The sequence below is a fragment of the Diadema antillarum genome, unplaced genomic scaffold (genome assembly GCF_040938485.1).
Source record: "Diadema antillarum isolate AM-2024a unplaced genomic scaffold, OU_Dant_1.0 scf00000029, whole genome shotgun sequence".
In the NCBI taxonomy this organism is placed as follows: Eukaryota; Metazoa; Echinodermata; class Echinoidea; order Diadematoida; family Diadematidae; genus Diadema; species Diadema antillarum.
This window is the reverse complement of record NW_027270918.1, coordinates 9,470,703-9,489,165: the sequence shown is the minus strand read 5'-3', so window position 1 is coordinate 9,489,165 and position 18,463 is coordinate 9,470,703. Positions and strand designations below refer to the sequence as shown.

At 42.2% G+C, this 18,463-nt stretch overlaps 2 protein-coding genes across 2 annotated transcripts in view; both read left to right on the top strand.

The window, feature by feature from the left end:
- The first annotated feature begins 83 nt into the window (after positions 1-83).
- On the top strand, positions 84-3,729 carry LOC139737713 (uncharacterized). Its single transcript, XM_071648391.1, has 2 exons — positions 84-100; positions 2,802-3,729. The coding sequence occupies exons 1-2, from the start codon at positions 84-86 to the stop codon at positions 3,727-3,729; spliced, it is 945 nt and encodes a 314-aa protein (XP_071504492.1).
- Positions 3,730-4,561: 832 nt separating this feature from the next.
- The window catches only part of LOC139737701 (solute carrier family 23 member 1-like), a 29,804-nt gene continuing 15,902 nt past the window's right edge, over positions 4,562-18,463 (top strand). The window contains exons 1-3 of the mRNA XM_071648383.1: positions 4,562-4,982; positions 7,030-7,205; positions 7,865-8,022. Coding sequence (XP_071504484.1) covers positions 4,562-4,982; positions 7,030-7,205; positions 7,865-8,022 — 755 coding nt within the window. The remainder of the gene's footprint in view (positions 4,983-7,029; positions 7,206-7,864; positions 8,023-18,463) is intronic.

The window sequence follows — 18,463 nt, the reverse complement described above, 5'->3', positions numbered from 1 at the left end:
AAAAGAAACATAATGGGATTGTCGTATTTAGGCTTGCTTTACATTCAAACTTATAACTTGGGAACCCAAAGCTACTTTCTCACATGATACCCCTGGAAGTGTAAGATTTATGACATAATACTACACAGCACTAGCGTTCCAGGGTATATATAAAGAGTAGTATGGGAGAACTTTCCCTAATATGCCTCAATCATCTCTTGCGACTTGCAGGTAAATGGGCAAATCTACACGTGCACGTCTAGCATAATTTGGGGGATAGTATACACCGGATAGACCTGTATTACATGGAACGCTTTTGCGAATATTATGTCATTCTATGATTGTTGATAAGTGTTCATAGTAGTCGCGGTTTGGCCATTTTGTTGAAGTTTCTTCATTACTGTTCAAACTGTTCAAGCGTTCATATTATAGTAGTTTCATAGTAGTCTGGCCATTTTGTAGAAGTTTCTTCAACTGTTCACAAACTATTCATGCATTCATATAAAGTCAGCAATATTGTATAGAACTAATATCAAATTAGCTGTACTCTAGTGTATAAATGTATTGATGCTTGTGTTTAATGATAGCATTCAGCTTTTGAAATGTTTAGTGTGATGAGTAATAGGAATAAGAGTATTGGTCTCGGATAATCAGCGTGGGTCATCAATGTGTGTAGATGATACAGATTGCAGTTCTTTCTCCCACAATCTATAAATATAATCACTAATACCCTGAGTCCTATGTACAGGTCAATTTTGTGAAATGAAAACATTACTTTTTTCACGGATTAAAAGGAAGATAGTGTAATATGGTCTTCTTTGTCACTTTGACAACACTATTCGCAGACGGCATAGCACACAAATCTTGCCATAGGATCATTCACAACCAAGGAATTATTGCTTGTACCGTATACCTTCTGTCAAATTTTCTCCTTTATGATAACGAAACAGTTTCCCTTTTCGTGAGATATGAATTTTCATGTCATCAGCCTGTTATAATTATGATACATGAAGAAGTTGCAATAATTATTAAATCCTTTCACTCTCCTATATATAGGCCCTAAAAGAACAAGAACAAAGTTGCTGTTTTTTCGTGAATAATTATGTCTTAACGTCCCAATGGATACTTAAATGTTTCAATCAGCATTATTTCGATGGTACACTTCATTTTACAGGAAAATTACATTCTTCAGTTTTTTGTTTGAATTGTTTGTAAGGGTATAAACGCATCCATAGTTTGTAAATTCATTGATAACAAGCTTTTGAAATGTTTAGAATGCTGATTATATACATTGGCTGACAACATTACGAGTATTATGAGTTGTTCAATTTTTTTTCAATTCAAATTATTTCATTTTCTCATGAAGTAATACAAAACAATGATGATAACGCTTACATGAGTACATAATATTTTTAAGTAACTTTGAATCACATTAATGAGGGAAGTTTCAACAAAACATGGATACGATCATAATGATATCAACTTTGTTGCACTCTGCTCTAATACATTATCATAATAATTATTACACAATTATCCATACGCTTATACAACGGGTTGCCCCTGTTAGTAGCAGACGACCTTTTCTGAGAAGATTGGGCCTCTTGCCATACGACAAGATCATCACACACATACCCATGTCCGTCTCTCCCGCCATCGCTCATCATTCATCGCAGATGTAGTCCCCCTCTCAATATACGTGTCATGATGATGTATCTCTGCACACTGGACTAAAGTAGAAATGTCGAAAAGCTCCACTTGGAGAGAACTTATGGCACTAAGTTTGGCGTTGAAATCATTTGCACCCTACTTGCAAAGTAAGGTTGCGAAAGTAATTACAGACAATAGAGGTGTAGTCTCTATTGTGGAGAAGGGTTAGCATGATTGCAGAATTGCACGAGCTTAGCTTGGACATTTTTAATTTTTGCAGAAAAAGTAGGATTACTTTACAGGTTCACTGGGTTCCCAGAGAGGAGAACCGTTGCGCAGATGCACTTAGTCGGATTATTGATTTCGATGACTGGGGAGTTTCTGTTGAATTCTCTAAATTTTTGGATGAGTTGTGGGGGCCCCATACTGTTGACAGGTTCGCAGATGATTTTAATTTCAAATTACCAAAGTTTAATTCTAAATATTGGTGTCCTAATACGGATGTAGTAGACGCGTTTTCGTGCGATTGGGCGGGCGAGAATAATTGGCTGGTGCCCCCTATCGATAGTATTGGGCAAGTTTTGAATCACGTTAGAGTGTGTTCCGCTATGGGAACTCTAGTTGTGCCATATTGGCCCTCTGCCCCATTTTGGCTCCTTTTGTTTCCGGAGAATAGAGAATCTCGTTTATTAATATCATGTGTAGTAAAGATTGATAATCCTGAAGGAGTTTTCGTTCAAGGCAGAAATAGGAATTCTATATTTGGGACAAAGAAATTCCAAAGTCCAGTGTTATGTGTACGATTGAATGGGGTGGCGAGCGGCAAATGAAAATTCTCCATAATTCCATAACATATCAGTCGTAGGACTATATCATGGTATCAGCCGCTTGGCTATGGAATCAGCCGCATGGCTATGGAATCAGCCGCAAGGCTATGGAAACAGTCGCATGGCTATGGAATCTGCCGCATGGCTGAATGAAAGCTATGTAGCTTTCCTTCCGCGGTTTGATGAATATTTATGCTGCGCTTGGCAATGGCGAATGAAATTCATCAAAAATTTTAGTCTTTGGGGTCCATGCAACATGTTGTTTTGGTGTCGAATGTAGAGCATGTCTTGTAATGACCACACAGGATAGGTATAAGTTGTGCTATTCCTCTTTTTATATTCCCCCAGATTTTCGCCACAGGACGAATATGGTAAAACATTGACCAAGATTTTGGCAGCTTCAAGAGCTCATAACACGGTTTATAAATACAAGAGAGCTTGGTTAGCCTGGGAAGAATGGTGTACGCAATTTAAGGTAAACTCAGCTCTGGCTGAACCAGAAGACATTAGTCGATACCTCATTCATTTATATCAAAGTGGTGCTCCTTACTCCAGGATGGAGTCGGCCCTTTACGCCATAAAATGGCATTATGACTGTAATCCCAAGGTACAAATTAACCCGTGTGATCGGAAGTTTCTACACATTGTACTTCAAGGATTGAAGAAGCTGCTGTATAAACCAATTGTAAAAAAGGAACCTATTACACCAGAAATTTTGAAGGCAGTTGTAGAGAAATATAGTTCTTCCACTAGTTTAGTGGATATTCGTTTATGTGCCATGATAAATATTCGTAGGTGCGATCTTGATATCTATGTTTCCCATGTGAACATCTTCATTATGAAAAGTAAAACTGATATTTATAGACAAGGAGCATGGGTCCTCATAGGCGCTACTAATACATCAACCTGTCCAGTTTCGGCTTTGCGGAAGTATTTGTTGGCTGCGGAGTTAGACGATCCAGCTGATGAGAAATTTCTTTTCAGACCCGTCAATTATTGTAAGTCCAAAGAATCATACAAACTAAGGGATGGACAATTGTCATACACTAGGTGTTTGGATCTGTTGCGGGATGCCCTGTCAGCAGTGGGTTTAGAACCGAAAAAGTTTGGCATGCACAGCCTTCGAAGCGGCGGTGCTACAGCGGCCGCAAAATTTGGAGTCCCAGATAGACTGTTTAAGAAGCATGGTAGATGGCGTTCAGAAACTGCCAAGGATGGATACATTAAAGATAGTATGAATGATCGTCTCTCGGTATCTTTGAATTTGGGCCTCTAAAACATTGCGTATGGATATATCGTTGATTGTACATGATAACGTTAGTAGGCAAATAAACTGCCTTGTTCATTCTGCATTATATGAAGCATGTAAGATATTACTGACACATTGTTTATGGAATGAAACTCGGATTAAAATCTCCTAAATGAAATTGTATGCGTTTTGTTTCTTTGTTACCCGTTCTTTAATTGACTGAGAGGGGAGGGCATAGGAATAGCCCTGTCTTGCCGTCGAAGCTTGGTGCTCCCCTAGGATTCAGGTATTATGTATATAATTTGCAGGTTATGCGTTAGGGAAGGGAGGCGGGATTGAAAATAATTTATTCACGTTTGAGTAGCGAATTAGGGAATAAATATATTTTCAATTGTTAGCTGAGCTAACCTATTAGCATAAGAATGTTGACAGGTGCCGGGTTCGAAGCTTTCGCAGGCGGAGAGAGCTGTGGAGCTCACTGACCTAGTTCGACACGCAGCAGAACGGACGTCTTATTCAGAGACGGAATTGCGACGTCCATCACTGGTATTGTCGGGACGGCCTGCAAGCTCAAGATAGAGGACCATATGACCAGGACGAAACAGCTGTCGGGATAAGAGCATCGGGAGGCGGTATTGGTTCCGGCATGTCAAGAAGCAGTTCGTGAGGGTGGTTTCCAGGCGCGTACGTAAGTCATCAGTTCTCTCCGTCCGTTCTGTCTTGCCGTCGAAGCTTGGTGCTCCCCTTGGTGCTCCCCTCTGACCTAGTTCGACACGCAGCAGAACGGACGTCTTATTCCTTCTCGCTTCAATTATTATCGTGCACTAGCGGCAATGTGACTCTGCTCTCCGAAATCAAAATGTCGGACCAGGAATTCAGCAGAGAGCAAGACCACACCCTGGGTTCTGATGTCCCCATAGTTTCTCAACCCGCAACACTGACCCCGTCATTCGTGAGCAACGCTATTAAAGAGGCTTTTGGTTCCTTTAAGGAGTATTTTGACTCTTCCATCGCCCAAGTGAAAGAGGAAAGCGAAAAAAAGCTTTCTGCCGCTTCCACGGAACTTCAACAACTAAAAAGGGCGTCGGAATTGTCATTTAGTTTCAAGGGCAATAGAGTTCAATTCGAATTCAACTCTAGTTTGCAGGAAAAGCTAGAGAAGGGCGTGGCCTTACTGGAGGAAGGCAAGCACGTTGCTGCCCTTTCCAAGTTGAAAGAGGGCATAGCCGACATCAGGAAAAGAAAGAAGTTAATCAGGCTTGCTGATAAATCTGATGCAGGTTAGTGTTCTAAAAGAATTATAAACATTCTTTGTGAGAGGTTCTAATCGTTGGTGTGATAATGAGGAAAGCGAGGGCGAGGAGCTCCTGGGCCAAAAAAAAATGCATGTATCTTTAGAAGTGAAATTGAGTGATTGTTGCACATTGTGAAAAATTGAAAAATTGAATGAGTATGTATGGAAATACAGTATTGGGAAAAAATTGTGGGGCGGGGGGCAAATGTCCCCCCCCCCCCTCTCCCTGCTGGGTACGCCGTAAGGCCATAGCGATAAGGGCTGAATGCTTGTTATGGAAATTCAATGATTCTAATTAGTTGGTGTAAAAAAAACCAAAAAAAAACCAAAAAAAAAACATACAACCTGCAATTTGTATCGTGACAGAAATATGCATTACATTGAGCAGGCTGCTGCTATAATGTAAATAAGTTTCAGTCTGTCAGCTTCGGTGAATTCTTAAATATGTGATTCTTTACAAATTATGGAAGGACTGAGAGGGGAGGGCATAGGAATAGCCCTGTCTTGCCGTCGAAGCTTGGTGCTCCCCTAGGATTCAGGTATTATGTATATATTATGTTCCTTTGCAGGTTATGCGTTAGGGAAGGGAGGCGGGATTGAAAATAATTTATTCACGTTTGAGTAGGGAATTAGGGAATAAATAAGGCACACTGACACACAAAGAGAGAGAAAGAGAGAGAGAGGGGGATATGACTCCCCTCCCTAGCTTCTTGTGGCACTCTGGTCAAAGTTCGAAGCTTTGAATAAGAGTGAGGAATTCAAGTAAAATAAAAGAATGTGCCCTTCCTCCAGGGTTAGTCTCTTCAGTGTTGCCATTGTTCTACCAGAGGGCCCTGCCACCATTATTACCCTATAGCGTTGCCAGGTACGCATTTGTGCACCTGGGTTGAGAGGGAAAGGGTGGGTTAGAAGATCCTAGTCCACGGACTTAAGCACTGGACTGGATTCGAACTTGTGTCCAGTAATTGAAAGTCAGGATCCACTTTGAAAGTACCCCCACAGGTGAAGAAGTGAACTTTTGTTGTTATTTTGTTTTTCAGTGGCGGATCCAGAGGGGGCGCAACGGGCGCGCACCCCCTCTTTACTTTTTTTTTTCAAAGTAAAAGACACAAAAAGAAAAACATGGGGGTGCGTGCGACCCCCCATTTAATTTTGCAAAGGCGCCTTTTCTTTACGGATACATGGATCGGTCCCTGGATTTGGTGCTGAAATGTTAAAAGCACTCCGATTCAACGAGTTTTTTTTGTATACAGGGAGGGGTCAGTATAGAACCCATTATGTCTTTGTTGTTTCTTAATGTGGAATCCCTTTTTCCCTTAATGTGTTTTTAATATCGTTTCTTAGACTGTCGTCATTGTTGATAATGGGCCGTTCGTTTCATGTTTCTTTTTTTTTTCTCTTTCAGTAAACAAGATTCGGCAGAGGCTTCACTCGACTGTTTGCCCCTTCAATGACTGCACTCAACTATTCTTAATCTGTTCTTAAAATGGATAATAGCTGTCATTCTGGGGAAAACAACAATGAGCTCCACACATGCGAACAGTTATGGCGACTTTACAAATAGCCTTAGGAAAAAAAAAACCTGGACAAAGAAGAGAGAAATATAAATCAGGGATTCATCTTTTCTGCTGTTCAGTCTTTTGACTCCTGCACATTGAGCATAAATACGTCGGAGATCACAACTCACTTATCTGCGGTCACAATGCATTGCAAAAATGTATGCTGTACAATTTTGTGCGGTACACTCGGCCTTTCCTGCGCACTGACACCAGCCCTGTTGACTTATGACATACAAAACGACTTTCCGTGTATGTATTCATAGCCTTGGTTATAGTTTCCGGACTTCTTGCGGTCATCGGAACTAGTGTGTAGGGTTACTAGCTCCTCACTAATATTTATCTGACCCTTTACTGGAGGGAAATTGTCTCGGACCAAGTGTAGGGCCTAAGTGTATTAAAGGCTCAAAACTTTGAAGGGGCGAAGTTGTCTCTTTGTTTCGGCATCAACGTTCTTCTCGAGTTTGGACCGCACAGAGAAAACCGTGATGGAGGAGATACGATTGGCGGATGTGGATGACCCCAACATTACACATATAGAAATCGACAAGGACGTTAATACCAGCGTCACAGCTGCCAAGAACAGAAGCACGGTGATCTATGGAATCGACGACCGACCACCATGGTACAGCACGTTCTTGTTGGCGATGCAGGTAAAGACAAGTAAATAGAAAGTTAATTGTATTTGTGTTTTGCATTGTTGGAAATGAAATAAAAATGAAATGAAAGTTTGCCGTGCTGAGCAGCAAAGTTAGAGATAGAATTCTCTTCAAATAAAAAAAAAACTTAGAATCTGTGAGTAGAGTCAAATTGAAACAAGATAACATAAAGACACTCATGTTAACTGTTTACCATTTCTTAAATTGTCCTCTTTTATCCGTCGTTAGAATGTCCGTTTTTGTCTGTCGTTTGTGTTCTCTTGTGGCATTGGGCTGTCTTAGGAACTATTTGTTTGACGATTGGATATTTTCGAGCAAAAAAGGCTTCGTCATGCATGTCTTCCTCTTTTTATTCTTTTAACAGTGCTGATAAAGCGAATACGGCTTCCATTTATGAGCATATAGCTCTTGCCAGATCTATCACCTTTTGGCGGTGCTGTTATATAACATTATGTCAAGGCTATTATAGCTTGTTATCTAACATCAAAAACAATTTCGTAGCTTGAATGTGTGACTGGGCTGGGAGTATCTTTCTCGGAGATGGAGTAGAGACGTCATAAAAGTATAGCCATTCCCTAACACCGCCCCTCCGCTCTCTCTCTCTCCCTCTTCCCCTTTCTCTCTCTATACATCTCTCACTCTGCTTCTTCCAGCATTTCTTGTCAGATTTCACGGGCCTCTTTGCTACACCCCTCATCTTGGCGCCATATCTCTGTATCCATGGCAACCTGGACATCATCTCTAAGCTGGTCTCCACGCAGTTCGTGGTTGCTGGTATCCAGACCTTCTTGCAGACGACATTCGGATCAAGGTGCTCGCACCCGCCAAACAAACAAGCAAGCAAGCAAACAAACAAACAAATAAACAAACAAGCAGTTTAAGTGGAGTTACATCTCCATGTACCTAACAATTTACTTGAAAAAAAAAAAGAAAAGTTCTCTACTCTGAAAGAAGAGTTAGGTATTCATGGCAACTGCTGATTAAATCTTAATGAATGATATGAATAAATCATATTCCGATATTACGTCTGAGGATTGCTATATATATCCATCCATTCTTAGTCACTTTATTTTCCTAATTTCACATTGGTAAACAATATTTAACATCGCAAAACAAAACAGTTTTCTTTCAAAGGTAACCAGCAAATCTGGGTGATACTTATTAAACGTTGTTAAACAAAGGAACATGTTTAATGCACAGCGAAGTGATACTGTAGCAGCTCAACTTTTCTCTGCTTCTTTCTCCTCCACAATCTCCTTCTCTCCGCTCCGACCTCTGATCTCTGTCTTCCACACATGCACACTCTCTCTCTCTCTCTCTCTCTCTCTCTCTGTGGGTGTGACCCTCTCCGTTGTTTTGTTTTCCCCTCGACAAGTTTCCTTTATCAGGTAATTATGTAGACAAATTCTCGCATGATTACTCGCGAGCCTCCGCTGGCTGGTGTGTTTATTCTCAATGTTATTGATGACGGATACAATTCCTAGTATTGAAAGCCACTCGGCATAATATTTTTCTCTCGTGGCCGATCCCAGACACCGCTTGATAAGCACACGACTTCAGAGGCGGCCGCCGTATAATGGGTAAAGATAAGGCCACCGATTGATAATATCCGAACACAGTAGACCCCTGTCAAAAGTGACAAGTGATCTGTAACTTTCTTTAACCCCATTGTTTCACCGCCTACCGGAGATGTGAGTCATCTCCCTGTTGAGATTGGGTATAAATAGTGATTGCTGAATATTGTAAAAGGGTGACTCGCACCACGACTCGTCGATTGATACCTCTTCGAATAAAAGCTGCAATACCTCATGTACTTCCTGCGTACCCCGAGTCTGATTTCTTTACAACTTTAATTAGTGAGTAAGTGTGACTGTGGATCTGTGTACAATTGCATCTGCAATACGAACAATACAACTCACACGCACACATCATCTACCCTCACTAAATTGGTGACCCCGCTTCGAACACTGCCTCAATCATGACTGAAACGACGACATCGACATCGACCTCTATCTCGGACGCAGGCACCATCGCAACAGCTGCCATCAAACTCCCGCCCTACTGGCCCGCCGACCCGCACGTGTGGTTTGCTCAGGTGGAATCACAGTTTGCGACGAAGGCTATTACCCGTGAGCAGACGAAGTATCATTATGTCGTGGCGTCCCTCCAGCCAGACATCGCCCAGGAGGTGCGGGACTTAATAGTCGCACAACCGGAGGAGCAGCCTTACACGGCGTTGAAAAATGCTCTCATCTCCCGGACGTCTGCGTCAGAGCAGCGCCGACTACAGCAGCTCCTCACCGATGAGGAGCTTGGCGACCGCAAGCCGAGCCAGCTGTTGAGGCGCATGCACCAGCTATTGGGTGACCGGAAGTTGGAGCAATCCATCTTGAAGCAGCTATTTCTCCAACGGCTGCCGGCCAATATTCAACTCATCCTCGCCACGACGGGCGACAGCGTAGAGGTGGAAAAGCTCGCGGAGATGGCGGACCGCATCGTCGACGTCGCCCTCCCGCAAACGGTCGCCCACGTCTCGGCACCAGCAGCTGCACAACCAAAGACTGACGAGACGGGGGAGTTGCGGGCAGAAATTAGGAAGCTGGCCGCACAAGTCCGTTCGCTAACATTTCAGGTACGAGAGCGCAGTCGCAGTCGTAGCCGAGATCGATCACCGGGTCAGAGGCGAGACCCCAGCCCGGGCCCTCTGCCAACGAATTCGGACGTTTGCTGGTATCACGCGAATTTTGGTGAGCGGGCGCATCGCTGTCGCTATCCGTGCCGGTTTTCAGCTCCTTCGTCTACTCCTCCGCCAACGATGCCCCCGTCATCGGGAAACGACCACGCCAGCGAATAGGGGCGACGCAGTCCGCTGGCACTACGAATTCAGGTGAGAGTCGCCTATTTTACGTCACAAACCGACAGACAGGGCAGCGTTTTCTTGTCGACACGGGAGCAGAGGTCTCCGTTATTCCCCCCAGTACGCACGGTGAGCGTCATCGACCACGCTCGCCTGGTCCTCAACTGTGCGCAGTGAACGCCACTCCGATCCGCACGTTTGGGCAGAAGTCTGTTTCGCTCAACTTGGGACTGCGGAGATGTTTCAAATGGGTTTTTCTCATCGCCGACGTCTCTTCCCCTATATTGGGAGCGGACTTCCTACGACATTTCAGCCTTCTCGTCGACATGCATCGTCACAAACTTATCGACCCCACAACCACACTTAGCATCAGTGGAATCTCGTCTGCCCTACCGCCACAAAAACTTTCTCTCGCCTTGCCCCATCCTGACAATCGTTTCTCGGCTCTTCTCTCACGCTATCCGTCTCTCACACGGACCACTTTCGCCGACACTCCTGTCATCCATTCTACCACGCACCATATCACGACCAAAGGTCAGCCGGTGGTCGCGCGCCCACGACGTCTCGTTGCCGACAAACTCTCCATCGCACGAGCGGAGTTCGACCACATGCTCGACCTCGGCATCATACGCCCATCCGAGAGCAACTGGTCGTCACCTCTTCACATGGTCCCAAAACGCACGGAGGGGGATTGGCGACCGTGTGGGGATTATCGGGCCCTCAACAACATCACTGTTCCCGACCGCTACCCGATCCCCCACATTCATGATTTCACGTCGACGCTGCATGGTAAGACAGTTTTCTCAAAAATTGACCTTATCCGTGCATACCACCAGATACCGCTCGAACCATCTGATATTAAGAAGACCGCGATCACGACCCCATTCGGACTGTTCGAATTTGTCCGCATGCCTTTCGGACTAAGAAATGCGGCGAACACATTTCAGCGGTTTATTGATGAAGTCACTCGTGGCCTCGATTTCTGCTACGCTTACATCGATGACCTTCTCGTCGCCAGCTCCGATCTCGATGAACACGAGCGTCATCTCCGTCAGCTGTTCGATCGACTCTCTCGCTATGGCATCGTCATCAACCCAGCGAAGTGCGAATTTGGTGTCGACAAGCTCGAGTTCCTCGGCCATCGCGTTGATCACGCTGGTGTTCGCCCTCTCGACAGCAAAATCGCCGCAATTCGCGATTTCCCCGCTCCGTCATCGTTGAGAAAGTTGCGTGAGTTCCTCGGTATGGTGAACTTCTACCGCCGCTTCATTCCACGATGTGCGGACATCGTCCAGCCCCTCACCTCGCTCCTCTCGTCGAAAAGCCCGCGACATTTCGCCCTCAACGACGCCGCAATCCACGCCTTCAATGAAGTGAAATCTGCTCTCGCCAACGCGACTTTGCTCGCCCATCCACGACCCGACTCCCCTCTGAACGTGATGGTTGATGCTTCTGATGTTGCTGTCGGTGGAATATTGCAACAGCAAGTCGACAACCACTGGCAGCCGGTCGCGTTCTTCTCCCAAAAACTGAAACCAGCTGAAACTCGCTGCAGCACGTTTGGCAGGGAGTTGCTAGCGATCTATCTGACTATACGACACTTCCGCCACGCCCTCGAAGGACGGCAGTTTCACGTCTTAACGGACCATAAGCCCCTCACACATGCCCTGCGTGCATCTCCGGAGAGATATTCGCCACGAGAAATAAGACACCTCGACTTTGTTTCTCAATTCACATCAGACATTCGACATGTGAAAGGCACAGCTAACGCCGCAGCTGATGCCTTATCACGCATCGACGTCAACGCCCTCACCGCGTCATCACCCACCATCGATTTCGCCGAGGTAGCTAGGCATCAACGCGATTGCCAAGAGCTAGCTGCCATGAAGAATAATTCGACAACATCACTTGAGCTCGACGACGTGCCTATTCCGAATACCGATGTTACGCTTGTGTGTGACACTTCGACTGGGCAACCTCGCCCATTTCTCCCACGCAAGTGTAGACGAGCAGTTTTCGACGCAATCCACGACCTCGCCCACCCCGGAGTTCGCGCCTCCCAACGCCTAATCGCTGAGCGCTACGTGTGGCCTGGGATGAACCGCGACGTGCGTCAATGGGCTCGAGAATGCACCTCTTGTCAACGCTCGAAAGTGCATCGCCATACCACGGCACCCATTGGTACCTTCGTCGCGCCCGACGCCCGCTTCAGCCACGTCCATATTGACCTCGTCGGTCCGTTGCCGTCATCGAATGGGTTTCCCTTCCTTCTCACTTGTGTGGACCGGTTTACCCGATGGCCCATCGCCGTACCCATCGCGAATATCACCGCCGACACTGTCGCGAAAACTTTTGTCGAGCACTGGATTGCGCATTTTGGGACGCCTGCTACGATCACCACCGACCGTGGTCGTCAATTCCAATCGGCGCTTTTCGCGGCCCTCACGAATCTCCTTGGAGCGAAACACATCAGCACGACAGCGTACCATCCGTGCGCCAATGGTTTGGTAGAGCGTTTCCATCGCCAATTAAAAGCATCGCTCATCGCACACCACAATGACAACTGGACCGAAGCCTTGCCGCTGGTCCTTCTCTCATTACGCACCACCATCAAACCCGACATCGGACATTCGCCAGCCGAGCTTGTGTACGGCACGACTCTGCGACTTCCTGGCGAATTCATCGTCCCGACGAATTCGACTACTACAGACGACCCCACCAACTATGTGCATCGTCTCCGTCATTTCATGACCTCCTTACGCCCCACTCCACCCCGACCGCACCCGACTTCGCCGTCGTACATCCCCACGGACTTGTCGACATGCACACACGTTTTTGTGCGACATGATGCTGTCCGCCGACCGCTACGACCTCCCTATGACGGACCATTCCGCGTCATTAGCAAATCTGACAAACATTACACGCTCGACATTAACGGACGCACCGACACCGTTAGCATTGACCGACTCAAAGCCGCACGACTTGACTCTGAACCGCCCCGCTCCTGTTCCAACAACACGACACCGCCGCCCACCGTGGCTTCGCCGACCACCACGCCTATTACGCCTAACCTTGCCTCGACCTCCGAACCTCGCACTCGACGCGGGAGGCGAGTACATTGGCCGAAGCATCTCGTTGATTTTGTTTGTTAGTAACCCTCTTGTTGTTGGACAGTGAATTCAAACTTTTGACTCTGAACGAACATTCAGTGACATTTTGTTTTGATCTTGTGTCTATTTTGTCACTTTGTATTTTTTTACTTGCATGGTGCTACGGCCGAATTTCATGTATTCATATTTTATGTTGTCTTTCGGTATTCAGATTCAGATTCAAGTTTATTTCGTTTCTCGACAGTAAAAAAATAACATAACATACATCACTCTTTCTTCAGTGATAAGAATCGTACCAACAAAAAACAAACAAACAAACAAACAAACAAACAATCAAAGTGAGTTTAACAGAGTAAAACAGTACTTGTATGCTTGCAGTAAAGATACATTTCAATGCCTGAAGTAAATCAAAGTAAAGTAAAGTTGAATATCAGCGTACACAAGGCGAAAAACGGAGGGACCCACTGAAAAGACGAAGCTTGTAGAGTGTGGGCCCCTCAGGAGAGAAAGAATCATTGAAATTATTGGTAATAATTATCGGCATCAGGACAGCAACGAAAATATCTGAAGCAACAACAGCGAAAATAGTTGTAACAGCAGAGAAAAAAAAGAGGAAAAAATGTTTAAAAACATTGACAAAATAGAATTAGAAATGGAAGCCCATAAAGAGTCAGACAGAAAAGGAAGAAAAACACAAAATGACAACATTAACATATAAACGAACATAAAACGACACTGGGACATCGACGAGGCTAAAAAACCCGCAAAAGACAGACTACGACAGGAAGTAAGACTAGCACAACGGAGATAACGATACACGAGGGCTGGACGATGAAAAACAAAAACAAGACAGAGACAAGACCGGACGGAAAAAAAAAATAACAATCCCTCATTGTATAAGCGTATAGAGTGCAGATCCCGAAGAAAAATCCATCAACTGCATGACTAACTTAACCCAAAACTTTATTCACGAACTTGGCGGTGGTCAGCTAGTACGAGCGACAATGTGTAAGCAATTATGCGGATTTTATGAAAGGGGTATCAAAATGAATAACGTGTAAAACTAATCCGATTCATGACAAATGTTATTGTAAAATCGCAAAAGATAGGCTTTTAATTTTCTTTGAAATGAATACAAAGAGGGAGCTGTTTTTATATCGTGGTTCAGAGAATTCCAATAGTTTGGACCAGTGTAGATAAATGAATTTTTCCCTAAAATTGTTCGGAAAAAAGGTAAATGAAATTCATTTGAACGTCGGGTGGGATAGGAGTGAAATGATTGGTTTTTAAGGAACATTGAATCAAAAATAGATGGAAGTGAACTGTTATTAAACATGTACATAAATTGACCTAAGTTCAATAAAAACAACTCATTTATTTTTAGTAGCTTATTAGACGCAAACAGTAAATTTGTATGTGAACGTGTAGGAGAATGACAAATAATACGGAGGGCTTTTTTCTGCAGTAACAACACTCTATTCAAGAGGGTCTGATGAGTATTACCCCAAGCCAAAATTCCATAATTCAAATAAGGCAGTATCAAAGTGGAGTATAACATGAGTAATGACTTTTGAGGAATATAAAATTTCAATCTGTTCAAAACACCTATATTACGTGAAATAATTTTACATATATGATCAATATGTGTTTTCCAAGACAATTTATTGTCAACAATTATACCAAGAAATTTAAAATCTAATACACTTTCTAAATTAATATCATCTAAAACTATGTTAGAATTTAGTGCTTCGACAGTATTACTGAAAAGCATATATTTTGTTTTTTGAACATTCAATGATAATTTATTAGCCCTGACCCAATTAGTAACTTTTAAAAGTTCTGTGTTAACTTTTTGGACTAAAATATCAACATCGTTGTGAGCAAAAATAACAGTGGTATCATCTGCAAAATGAATAAAAGAAAGTATTTCAGAAACAGAAGAAAAGTCATTGATATATACTATGAATAGCAACGGTCCTAATAAACTTCCCTGAGGAACACCACACTTAACATCTCTTATAACTGAATTATTATCTTTAATAGTAACAAACTGTTTTCTATTACCTAAGTAACTCTTAAGCCACTCCAAGGCCTTCCCACGTATTCCATAATGCGATAACTTATAAAGTAAAATGTTATGATTGATTGTATCGAAGGCCTTGGAGAAGTCCAAAAAAATACTAATTAAATGAGCATGGTTGTCAATTGCGTTAACCACGTTATCAACGAAATGAAGAATTGCATGAATAGTGCTATGTTTTTCTCGAAATCCAAACTGAGACTTTGTAAAAATTTTATGCAAATTAAGAAATTTAATAATTCTAATATAAATTATTTTTTCTAATACTTTAGACAATGAAGATAATAAAGAAATTGGGCGATAATTACTGATATCCAGTTTGTCACCCTTCTTATATATTGGTATTACTTTCGCCAATTTCATTTTATCAGGAAATATACCATGAGAAATTGATAAATTAAAGATATGAGTCAAAGGGTCTGCAATTGCAGATATGACTCCTTTAAGAATGCAATTATCAATACCATCATAACCGGAACTGCGCTTATTTTTAACAGAAGAAACTATATCAATAATTTCATACCTATTCGTTGGAATAAAAAAAACAGAATTAGGGTTACGTTGACCTAAAAAGTCAGTAAAGTTTTGTTTAGTGGCCGGGATATCTTGAGCAAGCGATTCACCTATCTGAGAAAAATAAGAATTAAAAACATTGGCAATATCAACAGAATTGTTAATCAAATTATCATCCGATTTAATTTGATCAATCTCTACTTTTTTGCTCTGTATATTCATCGCTCGGTTTAAAACTTTCCAGGTATTTTTAATATCAAACTGAAATTTTGACAACTGTCGTGAGTAATAATTTTTCTTCTCAAAACGTAGAATTCTGATTAGTGTATTTTTATAAGATGTGTATTTCCTTTTCGATTGATCAGTATTTTCCATTTTGTATTTATAATATAAACGATTTTTTCTGTTAATTGAGCGAAGAATTGATTTAGTAATCCACGGTAACCTAGGAGTCTTCTTATAATCCATTCTTTTCTTGTGTTTAGGAATTATATCATCCAGAAAACAATTCAAAATATTCATAAAATTGTCAAAAGACAAATTAACATCGTCACTGTCGTATACTCGTGACCAATCTGCATTATCAAGAGCGGCATCAAGACTGGCCAACTTTTCAGGGGACACTCTACGTTTAAATAAAGAAAATGAAGATTTGGAGTCATTAACAAGCGTTCTCAAAGTAAAGGAAGTCATTATTGGAAAATGATCCGTTATATCTGAAAGAATTATAAAAGAGTCAGGGAGGGGTAAAACATTACAAAACATATTATCAATGAGAGTAGCCGAATGATCTGTAACCCGAGTTGGTTTGGAAATGAGGGGCAGAAAGGAAGAAGACAAAAGCGTTTCGAGAAACTCACTTGAAGAATGATCATTTCCTGATTTCAACAAATCAATGTTATAATCGCCAAGTAAGAAACAGTCCTTGTTTCGAATTGCTGGATTTTTTGCCAAATCTGAAATATAAGTTAAAAAATCTACAATATTTGAATTGGGAGGTCTATATATAATTCCAACTACCACATTCTTACATCCTGGAATACTAAGTTCAATGAAAAGAGATTCAACGGTACTATCCATTCTGGAGATATCGCTGTGAACAACACATTTAAACGAACTTGAGACATAAAATGCAACGCCACCTCCACTCCTGTCAGATCTATTATTAACATACATATTATATCCGTCGATAGCAAAAGAGTTTTCAGACGACGCGGTTAGCCAAGTTTCACTCAGACCAATGACAGAGCATGATTGAGTGTGATCAGATTCTAATAAAAACTGTAACTCATCAAAATGCTTATTTAAACTCCTTATGTTTAGATGCAGCAAAGAAAACGTGTCTTTAGAAAAACTATGATACATATCTTTACATTCATTAACAGTTATATAATTACATAGCGGGTTCTGAATTGAATCATCAAAATCATAAGTAAATTCAGGAGCTGATGAATTCAAATTATCGGCTGCGAAATTATCATAGGGAGTTGCATGTGTAACTGGTACTCCATCAACTAAATCAGATTCGGATGTTGTGTGTCTAAATAATTCAAAGAAATCATCATTCGACATAGAATGAAAGGGTGCATTTACGAAATCAGCCATAGTAAATAATGATATGGTCTGGAATAGAGTTCTGAGTTTCCAGCAAAAGTGTGAAGAGGAAGCGTGCGATAGAAAAGGAAAGCGGCCAGCAGGCAACGTGTAACAAAGCACGTGAACAATTCGATACACGTAGGAATGTGCAATGCTGGCGTAGGAGTCTTGATGTAGGGATGATCGCTTCGAGGAAGGTGTAGTGGGAGTAAGAAAAAGCAGAATGGGTTGAACGAGAGAGACCAATAATGGCGAGGGAGACAAACACAGAACAAATAGAACAAGTAAACGAAGATACATGTACAACGAGTGTCTGGGTGGGCATCCAAACTGAAAGCAAAAGACATATATATAGAAAAAGTTGGGCTGAAAATAAAGAAAGAAAAGGAAGCAAATAACAAAACTCAACTGTTGGAGTGAAAGAACATATCCGCCTGGACATCTTTATCAGGTATAACATGTACAATACAATTACAGAGCCGAGCTAAACTGTTGCTGTCTTGTTCTTACAAGAGGAGTTGCTGTGAGCTCTCCCCTTCTCACTTTCATTAAATGGTTTCCATAAAATTAAAAAAAAAAAAAATTAAATTAATTAATTTAAATTAAAAAAAAATAAAATTAAAAAAAAAAAAAATTATGCGATATCACCGTTCATTATCACTGTTTAACGACACACATCAATCTGACAGTGATTATTTTCATATCGTTATCTCGTAAGGAACGCATAGATGTGCGAAGCGACGGAATTAGGCGTATTATTTGGTGACCATTTCAGTAATTCATGTGCCTTAGTCACCATCTCACATGCATTTAATTGTACATGGAGTATACAGTTTGATGAGTAATTGCTTTAAAACGTTCTTAGCTCAATTTAAATATATATTTCATTTCGCATCTTATTCACGAACCACGTTCATGCTATAGGCATTATATGTATACGACTACATGATGTGTTCCATGCCTTACAACCAACAGTTCACGATGTGGATTAAGCACGTATATTTAATAGCTTGTACATTTTTTTTTCTAACCACTTTGTATATTTCACGATTTTGTAGGCACTCTAGTCCCGCTGCAGGCTTTTACATTTTCTATC